General features: G+C 35.7%; 1 protein-coding gene across 14 annotated transcripts in view; it reads right to left on the reverse strand.

Moving 5' to 3' along the window:
• Positions 1 to 19320, reverse strand: part of PARD3 (par-3 family cell polarity regulator) — a 426318-nt gene that overhangs the window by 14140 nt on the left and 392858 nt on the right. For all 14 annotated transcript variants that reach the window (XM_042816950.1, XM_042816944.1, XM_042816943.1 and 11 more), the window contains one exon: positions 755 to 875. In XM_042816950.1, the coding sequence (XP_042672884.1) occupies positions 755 to 875 (121 nt within the window). The remainder of the gene's footprint in view (positions 1 to 754; positions 876 to 19320) is intronic.

The raw sequence follows: 19320 nt of genomic DNA on the forward strand, positions 1-19320 counted from the left end.
TTCTCGTTGAGAATGTGAGTGAATGGTTCACTGTCTTTATCGTGGATTTTTTTTAAACAAATGCATACAATAAAGTATTTATCCCACATTTAAAGAATCATAATTTAGGATATGTAGTTGATAAAAGGCATCAGGGATTCATTTCAATTATGTAAAACAAGCACGTGGATTTACATAGTTGTATCACTTTGCTAGATCAGATAGATTGAACAGGATTTAAACGATCTATTAGGACATATTTCTCAAGACAGAACTATCTTGGCTAGTATCAGTGGCAAAGAGACACTATTACAAACCGTAGCATAATACATGTGTCTTCTTTTTCACTGTAAAAATACTTACTTCCTCTTAAAAGAGGAAAATAAATAATCATGAAAATGTTGCTTCAGAGAAAATATCATGTACAAGGTTACATGATCTCTTTAAATTATTTATCATTAGTGTGTGTTTCATTTTGATTTTCTTGGTGATTTTCAGAATAATTGATATTAGCTTCGAGGCAAAAAAAATCCAAGTAGTAACTCAGAGTCTAGAGTCTAAACACAGAGCAAATTATGCTACACATACAGAGAAAAGATTATTGAAGAAGTTTAAAAATGAAACAAACATCAAAGAAACAGAAATGTGGTCAGCAGAATAAGCAGGAGGGCTGGAGGCAGACAACCCTGGCTCAGTCCTACCTAGCTCCTGACCAGGGCAGGGAGAGTGGAGGTTGGTGCAAGTTTCAAGATTGGCTGACTGTATATACACTTACCCATGGCTGCTCAAAGCTATAAGTACGTCTCCTGTCTTCCACGTCCTCATCCTGTTTTGCTTGCTGAAATTCTTGTCTCAGGCGCTGTATCCGGTCATGATTGTTAGGAGTTGATCTGTTGCTAAAAGAAGGATGGAAATGATCAATACTTAGGAACTGCCATCTGTGACTACAATTTCTTTGCAAGGCACCACTGCTACAGTACAGAAGTATAGACTTAAAAATAATTTCCAAGCACTCAATGTATAGACATTTAGACTTTCATAATGATTAATGTTGTTTGATTAATGAACTTCAGATAGTGTAAGAACGGATGATGAATGGAGTTTTCTAAAAATCACATGAAGTTGCTGGCATATGATACTGCTAGAAATGAAGAAGAATAAATGTTATTGTCAGCGTTAACACTGAGGAATACTATGAGAAAAGTCCTAATGATCTCTGCTACTGAATAAACATGGATGCATCTTTTTCCCTATCAATAAACGGTACGACTGTCACATCTTTATTCACATCAAATCATTACAATGTCTGAAGGTCCTACCTATACAAAATTTGATTGTTCTCTCCAATCGATAAGAGCCTGTCGTCCCTTAGCAGTTTTTAACAAGTCTTTCAAGTAGATCAGCCTGAAAGCATTAGAGTGCCAATGGGCCAGCGAAAAGCCGTGTGAAGGAACATGTTCAGTGGCAGAGCAGCAGCTGGCTCCTGATATGCAGATGCCAGAGTGCTGGGGTGGGCTCAGCCCTGGAGTTACCCTTATGGAAAAGTACACATAAAATGGAAAAGAATCTTTAGCTCTTCAAAATCATAAATTTTTCCATAATGCCTGTTTCAGGTAATCATTTCTCCATAGCTCAGGTTTATGTGAAATCGTGGTGAAATACACACAGGAACAGCTTATTTCATGAAGCTAAGTGGATATTCATTAATCTCATTGCCATTTTTCCATCTGTGCAGCTCCCACCTGACCTCTACAATCCCCACCATATTTCAAACATGTTAATGTGGTAATCACAGGATATCTGACAAACAATTTTATATAAAGACTAAGCAGAAATGTTTTAATCTCTTATTATTGTCTTTTTAAGCCCTGCATTTTACTGTTTATTTCAAAAGAGCTGATATGGAATGTTCAGCAATTATGTTGTTCGAAAGGAGAAATCTACAGGGATGCAGTGGAAAACAATTCCATAGATTCCTGTTCGTGGACACGAGGTATAATAAAACACTGTGAATTTATATCCCAGGTTTTCTCTCATATGAGAACAGACACTTCTGGAGTCCATCTGTGACTGTTTTCTGCATCTGTCAGGATTGGTGGGTGCAGTAGACTGGAGGCTATACATGTTTGAGACGTTGCCTCCCATTCTTTTCAATGCTATTAAAAGGAGCTTATCATTGCTTGGTTAGCCAAACAGAAAAATTAGAACAATTCTAGCAAAAAGAATTTATAAAAGAGGCTTTCTTTCTTTTTTTTTTTTTTTTTTTTTTTTTTTTTTGTTTAGTTGTTTGTTTTTTTCCTACGAAACAAGAGACAAAGAAAAGGGTGAGTAGGTCAGTTCTACATGCAGATTGCCATTTTGAAAAGTACAGCTCAAAGAATGCTTTATTTAGAGTCGGTGGAAATAAGACATGATGGCAATTTCAAAATTTCCTTCTCTTTTTAGGTGCGTTGCTAATTCTATTTCCTTAATTCATCTTAATTTTGTGGAACAGCTTATGTCTTTTTCCAGTTTTACATTTTGTAAATTTGTTTCTTATTGTCAAACTCTGCCCAGCTTTTCTATATAAGCATTTGTTTTTAACCTGATGCACAGCTATACACAGCACTTTTTAAAATGCAATCACCACGATCTAATGTAAGACATACAAAATATTTCAAAATGGCCTACTGGTTTTAAAACTGGCATTGTTAATCTAACAAACAAGTAGTCTAATTCATTATAAACAGATAATCTTTTCTGCAAACTAACTTGCATTTAAAATGAACTATTAGTATTTGAGGTGTAAGAACACCTTTGAAGGAGAAATGCTCTTGGACTTTGGTGTGAAATTACTAGCAAAGTGCTGCTCATGGGCACCTTCAGGCTGATCAGTCTTCTTCAATCACATTTATTTCAGGCTCTAAGAAATCACAATGCAAATGTGACACTTGAATAGCGATTTGCTGGCAAAGAAAAATTGGAAGGAAAACTCTGAAAAAATAGTGACCGAGAACCTGTACATGATGAGGAACAGACATATTGCACCAGCTCCAAAAAGGTCATTGGAAGGATTATTATAGATTTGAGGACTTATACACATTTTGTGATTGTTATTAATGGAAAGAATTACAACAGAGTAAGCAAGAATAGAAAATGAATGCCTAGTGTTCATGCTACGAAGCTAAAATATATATCTATTCCAGTTAAGGGAATGCATGAATTTGACACCCTCTACACACTGGAGACACAGAACAACAAAAAGACAAGGAGGATTCTGGGATTTATGATTAATTATGATGAACTTAAGAACAACTTACTTTAGAGATAGGAAAAAAAAAGCCAAGTTGACTTAAGAAATTCAAAGTTATTCAAAGTTATTAAAAGACTTGATAATAGAAGATAAATCTTTCAACAATGGTTCTATTTTATCACAAAAGCAAGGGACATGACCCAAATTTAGAAAACTGCAAAAGAAGTGAATAATAAAATAGGACTATTTCACAAAAAGAAAGAGCTAAATTAAAGGACAAAACTACTTCAGTATCTACTCAAATTTCTATGTGCTTAAAAAGTCTGAGACAAAGAAAATGAGGTCAAAGAGCAATCTTATAACAATAAAGAAAGATTTAAAACATTTTCATTTAGAGGAGGAAAAGGGAAAAGGAAAGCAGTCAGGGGCTAAGATAACTTTAAGAAAAAAGAAAGATTATTTAAGGGCTTGGACTCTATCTCAGGTTGGCTTCCTTTCATTTCCACTTTCCTCTCAACTATATTCTCAATTCTCCTGGTCAAACTATTCCCCTGTCCTATCCTTCTCACCAGTGAAGGCTTGCACATCTTCATTCTGGTCTGACATACTGTCTCCTAATTTTTTCCATGTGTCTCCTCATCCAATTAACTTTATTATTAACAGGTTTTTTGCTATGTCCTCTCTGTCTCCTAGTGAAACTTCCAAGGTTTTCCCCACTCAGGAGACAATTGATACACCCCATATCTCATTAAAACCCCAGGCAACACTTACCCACTTTAAAAAGAAGGGAAATCCCATAATTATAATTACAATAAGAAGTAGGGACATTAAAAAAAAAAAAAAAAAAAGTGAAATCTTAACTTTTTTCCTTTTTAGATTCTGAGATGTTCTGTTTATCTACAGCTCTTTAGCTAAGTCCTAGCATCGTCCCTTGGGACAGCTTTAAACAAATTTTATCCAACATGTTGAGTCCTCAGCCAGTCTAAAGCAAAATGAGTTTTCACTTGTTGCATGAAAAGGCCACAAAAGACAGGGTCATATCAACAAACACACTGCTATGATGCAGGTTTCCAAGGGCTTTATTACCTTTTGACTTTTGTAGATGTATGGTTCAACTTCTCAAAAGTTTAACTAAACACACCATGTTTTGAGTTTTTCATTCAAATGAACTGAAAATCTGAAGGCAAAACTGCCTTTAACAATTCAGGACTGCCAGTGGGAAGGAAGGAGTTTAACTTGAAGTCTATTCAAAGTTTCTTAAAGATTTGACCTTCGGTAATTTTAAACATTTCAACAAAACTGGAATTAAAACTTTCTACAGTAACCACAGTTTGCCTAAACAGTATTCCCTCCCCTATGCCTACTTAATAACAGAATGCCTGTGAACTTACAAAAGACAATTAGCACTTCCTAGCATCAGATATAAGCTACTATGTTTTTATTTCAAAGTGCTCTTATTAGTAAAAGTTCCTGAAATAAAAACCAAGGAAAGGCTTTTAGGGTCAAAGTAGCTTGGGTTGTGAAGCGGCCAGATGTCCTTGGATCACCTCTATGCTTGACATCCCATTGGCTTCCACCTGCAGATGGCACATTTTACGAGCAGCTACTTTGTGAGCACTGTTTTAAAACACACAACCACCAGTACAGGCTAAAAATGCAACTTTAAGGAAGGCATAGATTGACAGGGGCTGTCACGTATTTTTCCAGAAACAAGAAGCCGTAGCAATGACCACCAGAGTCTCAGATCATTAAGCAATGTCTCAGTGTGATGTCATGCACTGATGTACAGAGTTGTAATGCTATCAAAACAGACAGATTTTCAGTGTGATATAGTAGGTACAAACATGCTACTGAACAGAGATGACTAAAGCTTTGGAAAAAAAATTATTGGCCTAAAGAAGCGTGGAAAAGGGTCTTAACAACATCACCAGGCAGTTGCAACATGTCTGGAATAACCAAAAGGTTAGTAAACAAACTGTTCTTTACACCTTGAAATCTTCTAACACAGATTTGAACTGTCAGGGGCTCTCAGGTCTGATGGGCTGCTTAGATCTCTGGATAGCAGTTATACAGCACAGATGGGTCCTTATTTACTTCAGCATGGTAAAAAAGAATCATCTATTTGTATAAAGCACATTTCTTTCTATTTGGAAAGATTACTTATTATTCACTTCATATTAAAAATCAAGAGCTGAATTGGAATCTATCTGTATCTACAGGTAGAATGGAGGAGAAAAAGTGTTTATTCTCATCCCATGGAGGACTAAGGCTGTCTTTCCTCTTGTGGCTGTGCATCCTTACCAAAGCACAGAATTAGCTGAGTCTACAGAATGGGCCCCATCCTCCATGGTTTGAGCACAACTGAGCAGATTGGTGATAATCTAATATAAAAGCTTCTGCTGCATTGAACGATATTCAAGCATCCTCTCACCATGGTGCTTACTCCAAGCAGATGGAGGTCTGTTTCAGATGGCCCTTGAGGATGGATAAGCAGAAACTGTCTTGGTTTTGCAAAAAGCCATGGATGCAAAATAAAATGAAAGCATGCCCTTTACCAGGCGTAATGTTGGCACGATACTGCACTGCACTGCATGCAGATCTGTTCAACTCAAGCAGATTTGTTAACCACTGCTGACATAGACAGTGCCCACACCCCCGTGGGGTTAACAATGGACGAGCACTGACAGAGGGTGCACCATCTTCTTCCTGCCACCAGATCGCAAGAGCAGGTTGTTCTTTTCCTATAATTTTGTTTTATAGTTTATTTGACATCTAAATTCCAGTCCTCAAGCTGGAGTTAGTGTTGGTGGCTTCCTTCCAGTGTCCTACATGAAGTCCTTCTCTGACACACTGAGTAATCGATTATCCACAAACTCACTGAAATTAATACATGTGGGCATGATTCACAAACAGAACCAATCAGCCAGCATTGTACAGAGCTTTTGCATGACTGAAGACTCAACACAGTCAGTATGAGAAAAAAATCAGTTGAGCAAGAGATGAAATTTGTTAAGATCACAATTATAACATGTGCGTTGTACTCGTAACACGGAAGGAGACAAAACAGTTTATCCTACAGTACTTTCATTTTTCTTAAGTGTTAAAGAAATTACTAGAGATATGGAACTAAAAGGTGGGAGAAAAGTACAAAAACAAAAAAGAGAAAAGAAAAGAAAATATCAATTACAAAACTGCAAATAAAAATAGCTTCTCTGCACAAGCTTCATTAAGTTTTATCAGGTAGTATCTTGGGGTTTTACACTCAAACCACAGGTCATAAATTCACTGTAAATCCCCCATATGTTCACCAAACACCTGAATTCAATTTCTCTTTCAGTTGTAAGAAACTGAATGTGCTGCTCAAATTAATTATGCATGCAAAGTTAGCTTCTAACAAGGGCAGCTTCTTGCATGCTGAAGGGTATACATTCTATCTGAATATTTTTTTCCAGATCTCTTTCAATCTTGGCTTATTTCTACTGTTCACAAGGTTATAAAAATCACTCCCTCTTGCCACTGCATATTTGCTAAATGAATATAGAGCATTATATATCCTTTAAAGCTTACCATTTTTAAAAGCAGCTAAATTCAGGGATTGGCTTAATGTGACAGGCGAGATCTCACGTACTACCTGCACACATACCTACATGTTTCAGCATATTAATTCCATCAAAACAAGGATTTAAAGCCAAGGATATATGTCAACATGTATGCAAGTGACATAAGCTCTTCAGGAAGTTTTATGTCATTTCCAGTTTACTTTCTCAGTGGTAGTCATCAGCTCCAGAACTAAATGCACCACCAAGAAGTTATTCAAGCCCCCAAACGCACTCATTTCCTACAGTGGATGAAATTTCTTTTCAGATTTTGCTGATCACTTTATGCAAATTTCAAGGGAGTAAATCAACAAAAGTCAAAAACATACATCTCTATTCTCCAGGCTAAAAAGGTTGCCTCAAATGCTGTTAATTCAGCACTCTCTTCAGATGTGATAGCCATGAATAATGCCAAGAGCCAGAGCTGATGGAGAGGTCACTTCAGTACAATACTCTCTTCAAACTCTCCAGACAGGATTTCACTCCAAGTCCCTCTGTGGCCATTCTGTAGCAAGGCCATCATTTTACATCCAGTGAAATCTGAAGAATGCACCCAAGACCCTTTTTATTGCCGCCATCAGTCTTCCTTATTAGCCTGTCAGAGCCTGCTCACCAGAGACAGAAATCCAGACTTACTTTTCAGGGGAATTCTACTAAAAACAAAAGTAGGGATTTTAGGAACTTGCTATAAACATCTGAAAACTGATACTCAGCCACTGGGTTGCTGTACAGTCTAAGTCTTACTTACTTACTTAGATATTGCAGATAAAAGCCAAGGCGATTTTCAACCACATGCAAATTGTTACAGCTGTTGAAATGAGGTATTGCGTTTTTTTCAAATTAATGAGAAGAAGAAAAAATATGCCACATATAATCTAAACAAACAAACAAAAGTGACATCTAACTGTGAATTTCATGTCAAAATGTTAATGAAATGGCAGGAACACACACACAAAATATTTAATAAATAACGAGAAAAGAAAACAAAGCTAAAACTTTGATCAAGTGAAGGAGAACTTTGCATTTTTGAGTTTACCTGAAATAAGAAAAACATACTGGCAAAGAAGCAGACTCTGACCTTCCAAATATCTTCCCATCCTAAATGGAACAGACAGTGATGGTTCCATCGCTGTAAAGTCTGCTGAACATCCACAATCAGTCATCACAGGATGTTTTGTGTCAGTGCAAGGAGACTCGCCTGGCACAGTTGCACAAATACATTTAAAAAGAACACAGTGAAGAAATCCTCTCTTGGACCTAGCTGGTCATTCCTGTGCCAGCAGACTGGATCATCAGAGCAATCCCAAGCAAGCTCTGGGATCTCAGCCTTTGTCTCTGCTTGAGCTAATCCCACTGCTAGGCTGCAAGCTATTTAGAGTGCGCTCCCTCTGATCTCTCTAGAGGAGATGTAGGGGCAGAAGCCTTCAGTGGGACTACAGTAAGAAGTCAGGATGCAGTAACTTTTTAAAGAACAGCAGCTATTATTTGCAGAAATAAGCATCTGCCTATAGCAGGCACCACCTGGGTAGTATGAATATTGTTACGCAGGGACAGCCCAGCTTACACCAGCACACTTCACATTGCTTCAGCTAGGAAACGTGGTGACACTTACTTTTACAGCATAAAATCTGCTTAACATTATCAAGTGGAAAAAAAGCCTGAGTCTTTTCATGGCCGGAGTCTGGAGACTTAAAAATAAAAGAGAGGAAAAGAAAACCCAATGAAGTTCCTGATTGTACCATTTGATTTGAAGGATGCATCAAAAGAGAGTGACAGTACGACTTCATTCAAATAACACATCATTACTGCTCTGTTTGGAAATGGTGAAGTTGAGTTCTGTTCCAGTGGAAAAAAAAAAATGATTAAAAGGTATTCAGTTCTTGCCTTAATGCACTGTCACATGCTACACTTAAAATCCAAAAACTATTTGATACTTCAGATAAAAGCTTAGGAAATAGATATTGGTGTGTTGTAAGTAGCAAAATGTAGCAGTATGTTTTTGATTCTCGAGAGCAATTGCACTCAAAAAATGACATCTTTATTTTTCAGTACAAATAGAAGTACAGTACCAAGCCGTACATTGCAAGAGAAACAGTGATCCATAGGAAAGACATCTTTTTCAAATGCCTGAACATTTAGAAAGATCTCACAGTACACAAAGTTCATGTGGCTCCCACAGCAACTCATATAGTTGGCATAATTATTTATGTTCTTTGACAGAGAGTCTATAGCACTAGAAATCTCTAAAGAACATGTTGACCAATTTTGCATTACTCTAACTATCAACTAATTTCCAAACGCAAAATGAGTACATGTCCATTAAAAACAAACAAACAAAAATAACTGTCCTAGCAATCCTAGGGCTAGATCAAAGTTTCGTGAGGTTTCAGTAATCTGAAAAGCAGGAGAACTCCCTCTACTAGCAGCACTGGCAATTGATCTGAAGTTCTACATAAAATACAGAGAAATATGGAATCACTGTTTTATTTTTGGCACTAAATAATCTCATCATCTATATAAAACTTTAATTCTGAGCTTAATGTTAGTGCCTATGCCTTCAGTTTCCCATATGACTGAAGCAAGAAAAAAGTGAAATTCAAAGCTAAGATTGATAACTTCAATTGGTGCCTAAATTCATGTAACTGTTGCCTTTTATGAAGTTGAGCTCTAAGATTTATACTGGTTAGCAAAAAAAAAAAAAAAAACAGACAAAAAAAAATTAATTAAGAGATTTAATTAAATAATATTTACATATGGAGATTAAAAAAATCTTCATATTATATCTTGTCAAACTGCTGACTTCTGGATAAATCCTCTGCAGCATTTTACTGTAAAGATAAAGATTTTAAAGAATTTAATAAATTTTAATCATGTATTACTACCACACAGTCTTAATTAACTGCAAACCTAGAAGTTGCCATAAAATGATGGTCTGACAGTTACTTTCAAGCTAAAAATCAATTCCACTCAATGACAGACAAGAGAAGCACTTACCTTTACCCAAAAGGTTATTTGGGCAGATGCTTAGGATACAGCTTATCCTACACAGCGTATTTTCAAACTATTTTTTCTGCTTGGAAATGTTGTATCTATTCCTCAGGATTTTTATTTATTTTTTTCAGATTAATGTGCAGAATGCTCAGTAATTGATGATGGCCTCGTTATGTTTTGAATCACTGGATTAGAAATACTGAAGTCTAATCTTTATTGTTCTTGACTGGATTACTCTCAACTCAAGAACAAATTTCAGATAGCCAAATGTATATTTCTTTCACTACAGACAAAATGCAATATTTAACTGTAACACCATTTTGGTGGTTTACATAGACCATTCATCAGATAAAAGCTATAGTAAAGCAAGCTATTTACCAGGATAAGTAAAGGCGAGATCTTTCTCAATCAACTTTATACATCTAAAAGGTAGTCATAGAGTCCAAACAAGACTAGGCACTTTGAGAGGAAAATACGGAGAAATAAATTACCCCCTGGGGAAATTCACAGCACCTGTCTTAGGATGAAATTACTCACCCTTGAGAACTCATTAGTTCTCTTAATTGATGAAGTCTGAGTGACAAGCTCAGACTTCGATAGGTTGATTTAGACAACTATATTAGAGTACCCAAATCCCACCCTAGATGACTAACTTGGGTCAAAGTAAATGAAAAATGAATCCTCCTGAGAAAGTCTGGTGCCAAGGATGCCTGGTGGAAGATGACAGTCAGCTGGCACAGCAGTATAATCTAGCCATTCAGTCCTTAGGCAGAAAAATTAATTAGAATAAAAATGTCTGTCCATCTGTGATCCACTGCCAAGTCAATCAGCATCTCAGTCTGAATTCACATATTTGTAAATGGACAACAGCCTTATTTAAGAAGTGGTTATGATAGCCTGCATGAAGTGGGACTAAGGAACATTGTTTAATGATGGAACTTAGTAAGTCAGGCTGATGGTTAGACAAGATGATTTGAAGGCCTCTTTTAGCTGATTCTATGAGAATAAAGTCAGTACACAACCAGTTCTTATTTAATTTACTAACATTTTAATGGTTTCTTTATGGAGTAAAATATAGTAACAGTAAATATTTACTATTTGTAATATTTACTAAAAACAGTAATTCTCTATTCTATATAATCATATATTTAATTTTGTATTTCATCTATGTTAACTTTTCATTAGCCAAAAGTCAGGCAGTTTAACTAGAAAGTCCAACTGAACTTCTATTCTATTCTATTCTATTCTATTCTATTCTATTCTATTCTATTCTATTCTATTCTATTCTATTCTATTCTATTCTATTCTATTCTATTCCATTCCATTCCATTCCATTCCATTCCATTCCATTCCATTCCATTCCATTCCTCTCTACTCATAGACAAAAAATAAGATGTTTAGGTTCTGAAAGATACAGATACATATAGCTCTGCATGAGATAAGCCAGGGATTGCAACATAACTTCTTCTATATTTAAGATCTCCTTGATATGGCTCACTTGTATCCCAGCTTTCAAATTACATCAATAAATGCTACACAAATGCTATAACATTTTTTTCCAATAACATAATCACTATACTTTCTAGTAAGTGGAAAGAAATGAAATATGTATAACAAGCATTTCCACTTAGTAGATCAGATATATTTTACACATTATTGACATTACATTACAAAGTTAGAATGGTATCATTTCATGTTGTTATTCTTACAGTATTGGACTGAGAATGTTTCATTTTGACACCATAATGGTGTCTCTAGGGAATTAGATGACAATGTGTTTTGACATCATGTTAAAATATATCCAAACTGATATCACTTTATTTTGTCATCTTTATAAGTTTCAGTGGGATTTCTAACATACTGCTTTATTCTGACACTGTTAATTAGGAAGATTTCAGACCAAGTTCAAGAGCTTAAAAAAAAAAAAAGTTTTGAAAATGCTAAACATGGCTGTATAATACACATTACTTCTGTTGAAACTTGTACAGGCCAGATATCTGAAAATATAGCTGATCAGTCACATGATACAGATCCTCAGTCAGATCATAAAAACACGAAAATGTTTTTTTCCTCTGGAGCTTAATAATAAATTTAATAAATTGTACTGTAATTCTACTTTAGACAGATCAGGCAGGAGGCCCAGCAGCTAACACACTGCCACAAACCAGAACCTTCTGTTGCTGTTGGAGTGCCTGACGTGCACACACTTCATGATTCCCTGTATAGAAACCAGAAATTATTTCTTGAATGCTATTAAAATGTGAAATTCCTAATTCATAAGTTTCACTGAAATGGAAATTGCTACATACGTAATTCTAACTGAAGAACAGCAATGCCAGTTCCAATACAGTGCTTTAAAACACAACACTAGAATTGAGCCTTAACTAAAGCAAACCTGTCTAGACTCACTGAATCCAACGAAGCCGTGAGAGTTCACAGGCATCTGAAGATATGATCAAGAATTTTCAAAATGTTTCAGGGGAAAAAATAAATGAATAATTTGGAGTTTTGCTTTTCCTGTTATTGATATGAAATTCAGGGATTAATTCCAAAACAATTTGCCATAAAGATGACCTGGTGAGTTATATATAAATATATATACATATTTGAACAAGTCCCCTTAAAGCAATATCACCCAGTTTCTTCTTTTTGTTATTTACTAGTTCTATAATCTTCTCTACAATGAATTAGAGAGCAACTCTAGGGAAATCAACACATTGCATGTACTAAGAAGTATATTTATTCAGTATGGCAACCCAAGTTCTAGTCACTAAGATGACTGCTGATAAAATCTTTAATTTTAAACATTAATGCATTTGATTTCTCTACCATTCAAATCTGATCAAAGAGATTAAATAATTTCTCCTTTTCCCCCCAATCTCCTAAAGCATAATACTTAATAGAAATTGCTTGTATTATCTTATTTCAGACAGCAGGCTAGAACTGAGACAATCCCTTGATCCCAGTCCATGAATAAAGCATTTAATGGACTATACTTGTCAAAGGACACACTAAGTATTTGATCTGCACAATAAACAAATGTCTATGAAAAACAATCTCCCCAAATAAAAGTTTGCCATTGTTACTCCTTATTTAAAATATTTTCCCTTCCTCTCTTGTTCCAGGATTAAGATTGCTAAATCATTCCTAGGATGACAGAACCACACTGAGACGAAAATGGAATTTTTCAAACAATTGATGACAACGATTTATATTCCAGGAAAACAGCTAACAAGTCCACATAAAGTTCATACATAACTACTCTCCTGTAAAAGGAATTAACTGTTGCAACACCAGAAAATGTACAATTATTAAATGAACAATAGAAGGCTAACTTGTACCTTGACATTCTAATACCCTCCACATCTTCTTTAAGAGATTCCTTTGGGTACTTCCAGCAAAGAGGAATTCTTGATAGTAGAGGAAAATGAAGCTAAAGAGCTATAAGCCTGTGTAACTGTGAACCCAGCTGACTTGAAGAATTTGATACATACCTACAAAATGCTTTCATGATCCCAAAAGACAAGATGAAATATTACAGGCAAGTAACTGCAGCTATTAACACAAGTAATAATATAGAGCCCATTCTATTTTATGCAAATCATAGATTTGTTTCTACCAGCATTAGCCACTTTTCTCCAGCAAAAATAATAATAATTATATATAAATATATATATATAAATATATAAAATATATATACATACATATATATATAGGTTTTTATATAAAATAGGCAGAATTGTTTGAGATGCCTATATAGAAGAGTATGGTTTTATTAATCGAATGCTTGTACTTCTTAAAATAGCATATAAAAATATTTTTCTACCGCAAGGGTTGATAAGCTCACTGCACCTTCTTCTTTTACCTTATAATTATTGTTTTAAAATGCTTTTTCATTACAGCGATCGTTATAGATGCGATGAGTTGAAAGACTAAGGACGTATCAACACTAAACTTCACTGATATTTATGATTAACTGTTGAAATAAACTCACAGTGTAGTATTGTTTCTGTAATTGAAGGAGTAAATTGTAACAGGTCACACTGTATTTTTGTCACATGTGACTGTCCTGATGATGAAAAGAGGGCAGTGGTATCAGACACTGTACATCACTTCTGTAAGTATTAGCCTTCTGAAAATGCCTTCTACCCTACAAAAAGTAAGAGAACTCCATGAGCATCTATTGGAATTTTCACAATGAACTAGGAAAGACATAACTTCAAGAGAGTAGCTTATATTGCTATGCTGCTAACTCAGATAACTTTCAATTCAAGTCAATTTGCTGAATTTGAACTGCAGAGTGATCTTCTTTCTAGGGAAACCAAACCCAAGAATGTCAGGTTAGGTAAGGCAAGAATGATAAATATCCTTAGGAAGGAGGGACCACGAAAATCTGATTTTTCTACCTTTTTGCTATTTGTTTTTCATCATTTTTGCCAGATTCCTGCATCATTAAGCACTACTCAAATAGCAGGACCCTATCTGCAGTATACACTGCACAGACTGCCTACAACCAGTTCCTAATAAAGGATTTCAGAGTTTAAGCATAGATTTATTCTTGAATAATGGAGCACACAGACATTTACGAAATGGTTATATTCACCCCAGAAAAAACTTGCACTAGATGGTCTGCCCTGTGCCCAAATCTCTGCTGACTGCAAAGAGAGCCAAGTGTGACAACTTTGTCCATGAAGGACTATACTGGAGATATTTAAGACCAGATGAATTAAACAGCACTGATTTCTGCAGTCACAACACCTGACTGAGAAAAATCACCTTAAAAATACTTAAAAAGATACTTTGAGAAATTTTGTAAGATTTAGGTATTATCTAGACTTGAGGAGAGGGCCATGTTGGAGATGCTCATTAGGTGAGTGGTAGTCTATCATGCAAGATGGCAATGGTCATATCCTGTGATTATGAACAGAACCAGCAGAAAAAAAATGTGAGTGAAAGAAGTACAAACTTATAATTTCTATGTTGAGGTTAGGTGGATACTAAATACTCATTTGAAAGATGAAAAGGAAGATTCTGCAAGACTCCCTCCAGCGTCTTCCTATCTTTGCTGTTGGCAGTACTCCAACCATTATCACACAGTATGGAAAGGGCAGTTCAGGACAGCCCTCACTTGTATCATTTTAATGATACTTTGAGTAAAAGAGAATATAGAAGCATGAGCAGATATTCCAAACCCCTCTCCCAGACTCAAAGTTCATATTTCACAGCACAAGATAAAAGCCTGCCTTCTTACTGGGAAAAAGACTTGATCTTCGAGCATGAAGACATGCAGGCATAACTGGTTGAAAAATAAGGATCAAACAATTTTTTTTTTTTTTTCTTTTTAATCAAGCAATACCATTTCAAGACATTGGCACAAATAAAATAATAATAACCTCAAGACTCACATTCATTCCCCTGTCAGCTGAACCCAAGACAATCAAGGACAGAGACACGAGTCTGGATATCTGATTAGATATAAGCAAATATACTTCCCATGGTTGTGTATAGGTAATTACTTCTTTTGCAAGGATTGTAAAAGCCTGTTCTGGGAGAACAATGCAACTCATTAGCTCAGGGTACTTATTTAAAATAAACCAAATGGCATGTCTTATGTTACTACTATGGCTCTATTACTAGTGCCCAATTCAGGTCGCATTTTTTCCAGCTCTATCACGTTGAGTAAATTACATGCACTTGATGTAGAGCAGGCATGAAATGAGCAGAAAACAAAACTTCGGCAATTTTAATTTAAATCCTAATAATGGCAGGTCAAATTTATGTGAACTCTTTGGTGAATTGGTTCCTTTATTAGTACCCAGGTTTAATTCAAATCAGAGTCTTATACAGAAGATTAATTAAATATTAATCAAAAGTCCAGGGCAGTCTAAGCTTCTGTTCCATTAACCTAAACGTGACTCCATACAGAACCACAAGGTGGTTTTTTTTTCCCCACCCTATTTTAAATAAAGCTTTTTTTTTTTTTTTTTTTTTTTTTCCATTAAGGTGCACCTCCTTGTAAATGCAGACACACAATTTGCAGTGTGAGTTTTAAAGGTCATGATTTCTTTTCCTTTTCCAATTAAAGCTGCTCTTAATCACAATTAAGCTTTCAAGAAACAATTAAGAGAAGTCAAAACTTTTCTCCATCAGTATGTTGAAGAGATGTACAGTGTGTACCCTCTATTACCATTGGTGTCACTGAACTAATTATGTGATGTTAAGGTTCACCTTCTTGGGAGTAAATTTTGGTTTGAGTTGACGCTAAAAAGAAACATCAATTTATTGAGAGATAAAACTTGTTCTGCAGTAATGGAACAGCTGTGTATATAAATTTATTGCAGCTTAATGTTCTCACACATAAAGCAATTAGAGCCTTCTGACAGACAGATTTGCTAAGTATAGCGTGTAGGATATAGTAATATGCAGTTATAGGCACAACACATATTAAAAAGGATCATATATGTTCGGTACAGTAATACTTCCTTCTCAAGACCCTCCGACCCTAGATATGTTCCTAATTAACATAAATGATGCTTGTAGTCATGTGAAATTCTCCTCTGGAGAAACCTTCTCATGACATGTCATTTTACTCATAGACACTTAAGTGCTATGTTTGGCTTCTGCAGTAATACATATGACCTGGTTTCTCTATATGGGCTTTTATTTTATTTATTTTTTAAGACAAAGGATAATAGGGAAAATAATGTTGTCATCAGATTGCTCAAAAAAATCCAAAAGTAAAACACTATACACAGTTTTCTGGATAAGGACCTTTTCTTCTGCAACCATAAAGTATGGAGTATTGAGAAAAACTGCATTTATTCAGCACTATTTCTTCTCATCATCTCCTCACTCTTCTCTGCTACATACAAATAGCCTCCTGGGTATTTTTCCTGCCTTTCTATCTTCTCTACAACACAATGAAATTTAACTGAAACTAAGAACTAGGGTTTTGGAAACACTGATTAGTAAGACTAGGAGTGGAAACAGAGTATTATGGAGAAGTGGTATTCCACTAATGGTACCTCTTCTAATTTTAGAAGCTTGGGAGCTATTAGATATTAAAACAAGAATACGAAGATAGTTAAGGTAATCATTTTCTACCTGATGGATTCAGGAAGTAGTACCTTTTAGACTAACTGGACTTTTCCAAAGTAAAGTTGTGAAAAAAAAAAAAAAAATCAGAATTTTCTAATACGCGGAGCTACAAATGTGTTATTTTACTTCAAAAACTCCTATGGGATTTCCTATTTATTTCCTTGCCCAATTTTGTCACACTTTCTCATGAACAAACACATCATATACATTATACAATACCTTACACTCTTCTTGCATTTTAATACATTCATAATATGTCTGCCTTTCCATGTAAACATGTGAACAAACTGTGATGCATACATCAGTTAATTGGAGTTACACAATCTGCAGCGCCTATGAAGAGTCAGTTCTTAAATCTTGACCTAGAGAATCAAACTAAATGACTAGGAGATTACTGTTAAAAATAATAGAATGGCTTTATTAGGCTAAGGTTCTCAAAAAATGTTTCAGAGAGCTATTTCACTCTAGGTTGGAACAGATTCAAGCATCGACAGTGTGAAATTCTGCCCTCCACAGCTCCATGTTCCTGTATCAGCTTGAGCTGTGGAGAAGTCATGAAATCACACTGCTAACCAAACTGAGAAGCTGAATGAAAAGTCTCATTCATTATTTATTTTATCTTCTTTTTGACGGATTTGTTTTCAGAAGGATCAACTCCCTGGTCATTTTGACTGTGAGCACTAGCACTGGCAGGCACATGGACGTGGCACACAAAAAAAAGCAGGGATTTGGTATTTTTGGTATTGAACTGGTCCCTGTGATGTGGAACACCCACTGTACATCAGCAAGTGGAGAGGCTGAACTTCTCTTAAGTGTTAAAGCAGGTGAAGAACCTGCCAGAGAAACTGCTATAGGGAAGAGGAAGCTCTGTCTGAGAAAAAACCAGTGGTGATGTAGTCAGAATTCACTTAAAATTGAAATCATCAGCAACCATTAAAGCTGAGAACTATGAACTAGGAGAATAGGCAGGCACCTACACTTTATATACATATTTCACAAAATTTACAGTGATGCGGTTTTTTGTTTTTTTGTTTTTTGTTTTTTTGCCAAAACAGCAGCATTAAATCCTCTATGAAAAGAATGAAGCTGCATGGCAGAATAGGTAACAACATGAGCTTTGAGGCTGCCATTATTCTTAGGTCATCAGAAACATATGATAAGTTGTTGCTGAGATAACAAGATTTTTCATTTCACTGTCATTTCTGCTTTTGTCTCTGAGATGTGACACACAGGTCAGTGAATCTGAGCTCAGAGCAGAAGCCAAAAATGTTCAATTCTGACACCTCTGGAAATGCTACCTGTGGCTGTTTTAGGCATTGATCTGAAAATATCTAACAATTTTTACCTTCATTAGAGAAGGGTTCTAAAAATTAATGCTTCTGGAAGAATACTGAAAATAAAAAAAAACCTGACAATGACTTTTATATTCTCATTTTTAGCATGTTTGTAGCATACAAATGGAAAATAACTGGCAAAAATTATGTTATATTCAATGTTGTTTTTACAAACAAATTTTGAGCTACTATTGACATTTAAATCCCTCATAAAATAACGATAAAATAATCAATTTCTGCATTTCCAGACAAAGTATGCAGAGAAAAATTAATTCTTAAAGTTCTTACAAAGTACACCCTAACTCATGTTTCTTTCATGATACAAATACAAAGCTAAATCGTGGAGTTACGACCTTTTTTTGTTCCCGTTTCTCTATTTTTTTTTTTAAACCATCACCTATCCACCATACTAAATAGATTCCTTTCCACTGTGCTGACAGCTGTTTCCCAGGTAACCAACATAGCTAGAAGTTGACTTCAAGCAGTGCCAGGGAGCCAGCACTCACACCCCTACAATTACATGTTCGGAAGAGAGCTCTGTAACTGCTGCAGTGTCCCCAGTGCCCCCAGCAGCCAACAGGAACTGGGAGCATCCAGCAAGTGCCGGAATAAAGCTCATCAGCAGTCAAAAAATACCCGCTAAGGGCTATTTTACATACAGAACAGCAAATGCCATTGGAAGTTGGAAACTAAAATTATTCTCAGTGGTAAATCAGCAGGATTAGACTTCACACGAGCTGTCACCTTTCACAGGTTCAGTTTGCTTCTTCCCTTTTCCGTAAGAGAATAGGGAGAAAAGCAGCGGGTATTTTGCTGCTTCTTTCCATAATCAGGTATAGTTTCTGAATGCATCTGTTTAATACACCTTACTTGATAAATCAGATCTCATCTGCTGTCAATCAGCAGTGCCCTGGATTTCGTAGTTGCTGTGGCACACATAATTCTAATTCCAATCATTTTTTGTCCAGCTGTCTTTTGCTAATTGTAAACTGAACGACTCTATAAGGCATTGGCTACACTTAAAGGTTATCTCTTCCAGCTCCTCGTTAGCCTGGGTTTGGACACTTTTTAGGTCTGTGCTATCTGACAC

Source organism: Centrocercus urophasianus, unplaced genomic scaffold (assembly GCF_019232065.1).
Source record: "Centrocercus urophasianus isolate 14NV4802_14NV808 unplaced genomic scaffold, USGS_Curo_1.0 seq_16, whole genome shotgun sequence".
Classification (NCBI taxonomy): domain Eukaryota; kingdom Metazoa; phylum Chordata; class Aves; order Galliformes; family Phasianidae; genus Centrocercus; species Centrocercus urophasianus.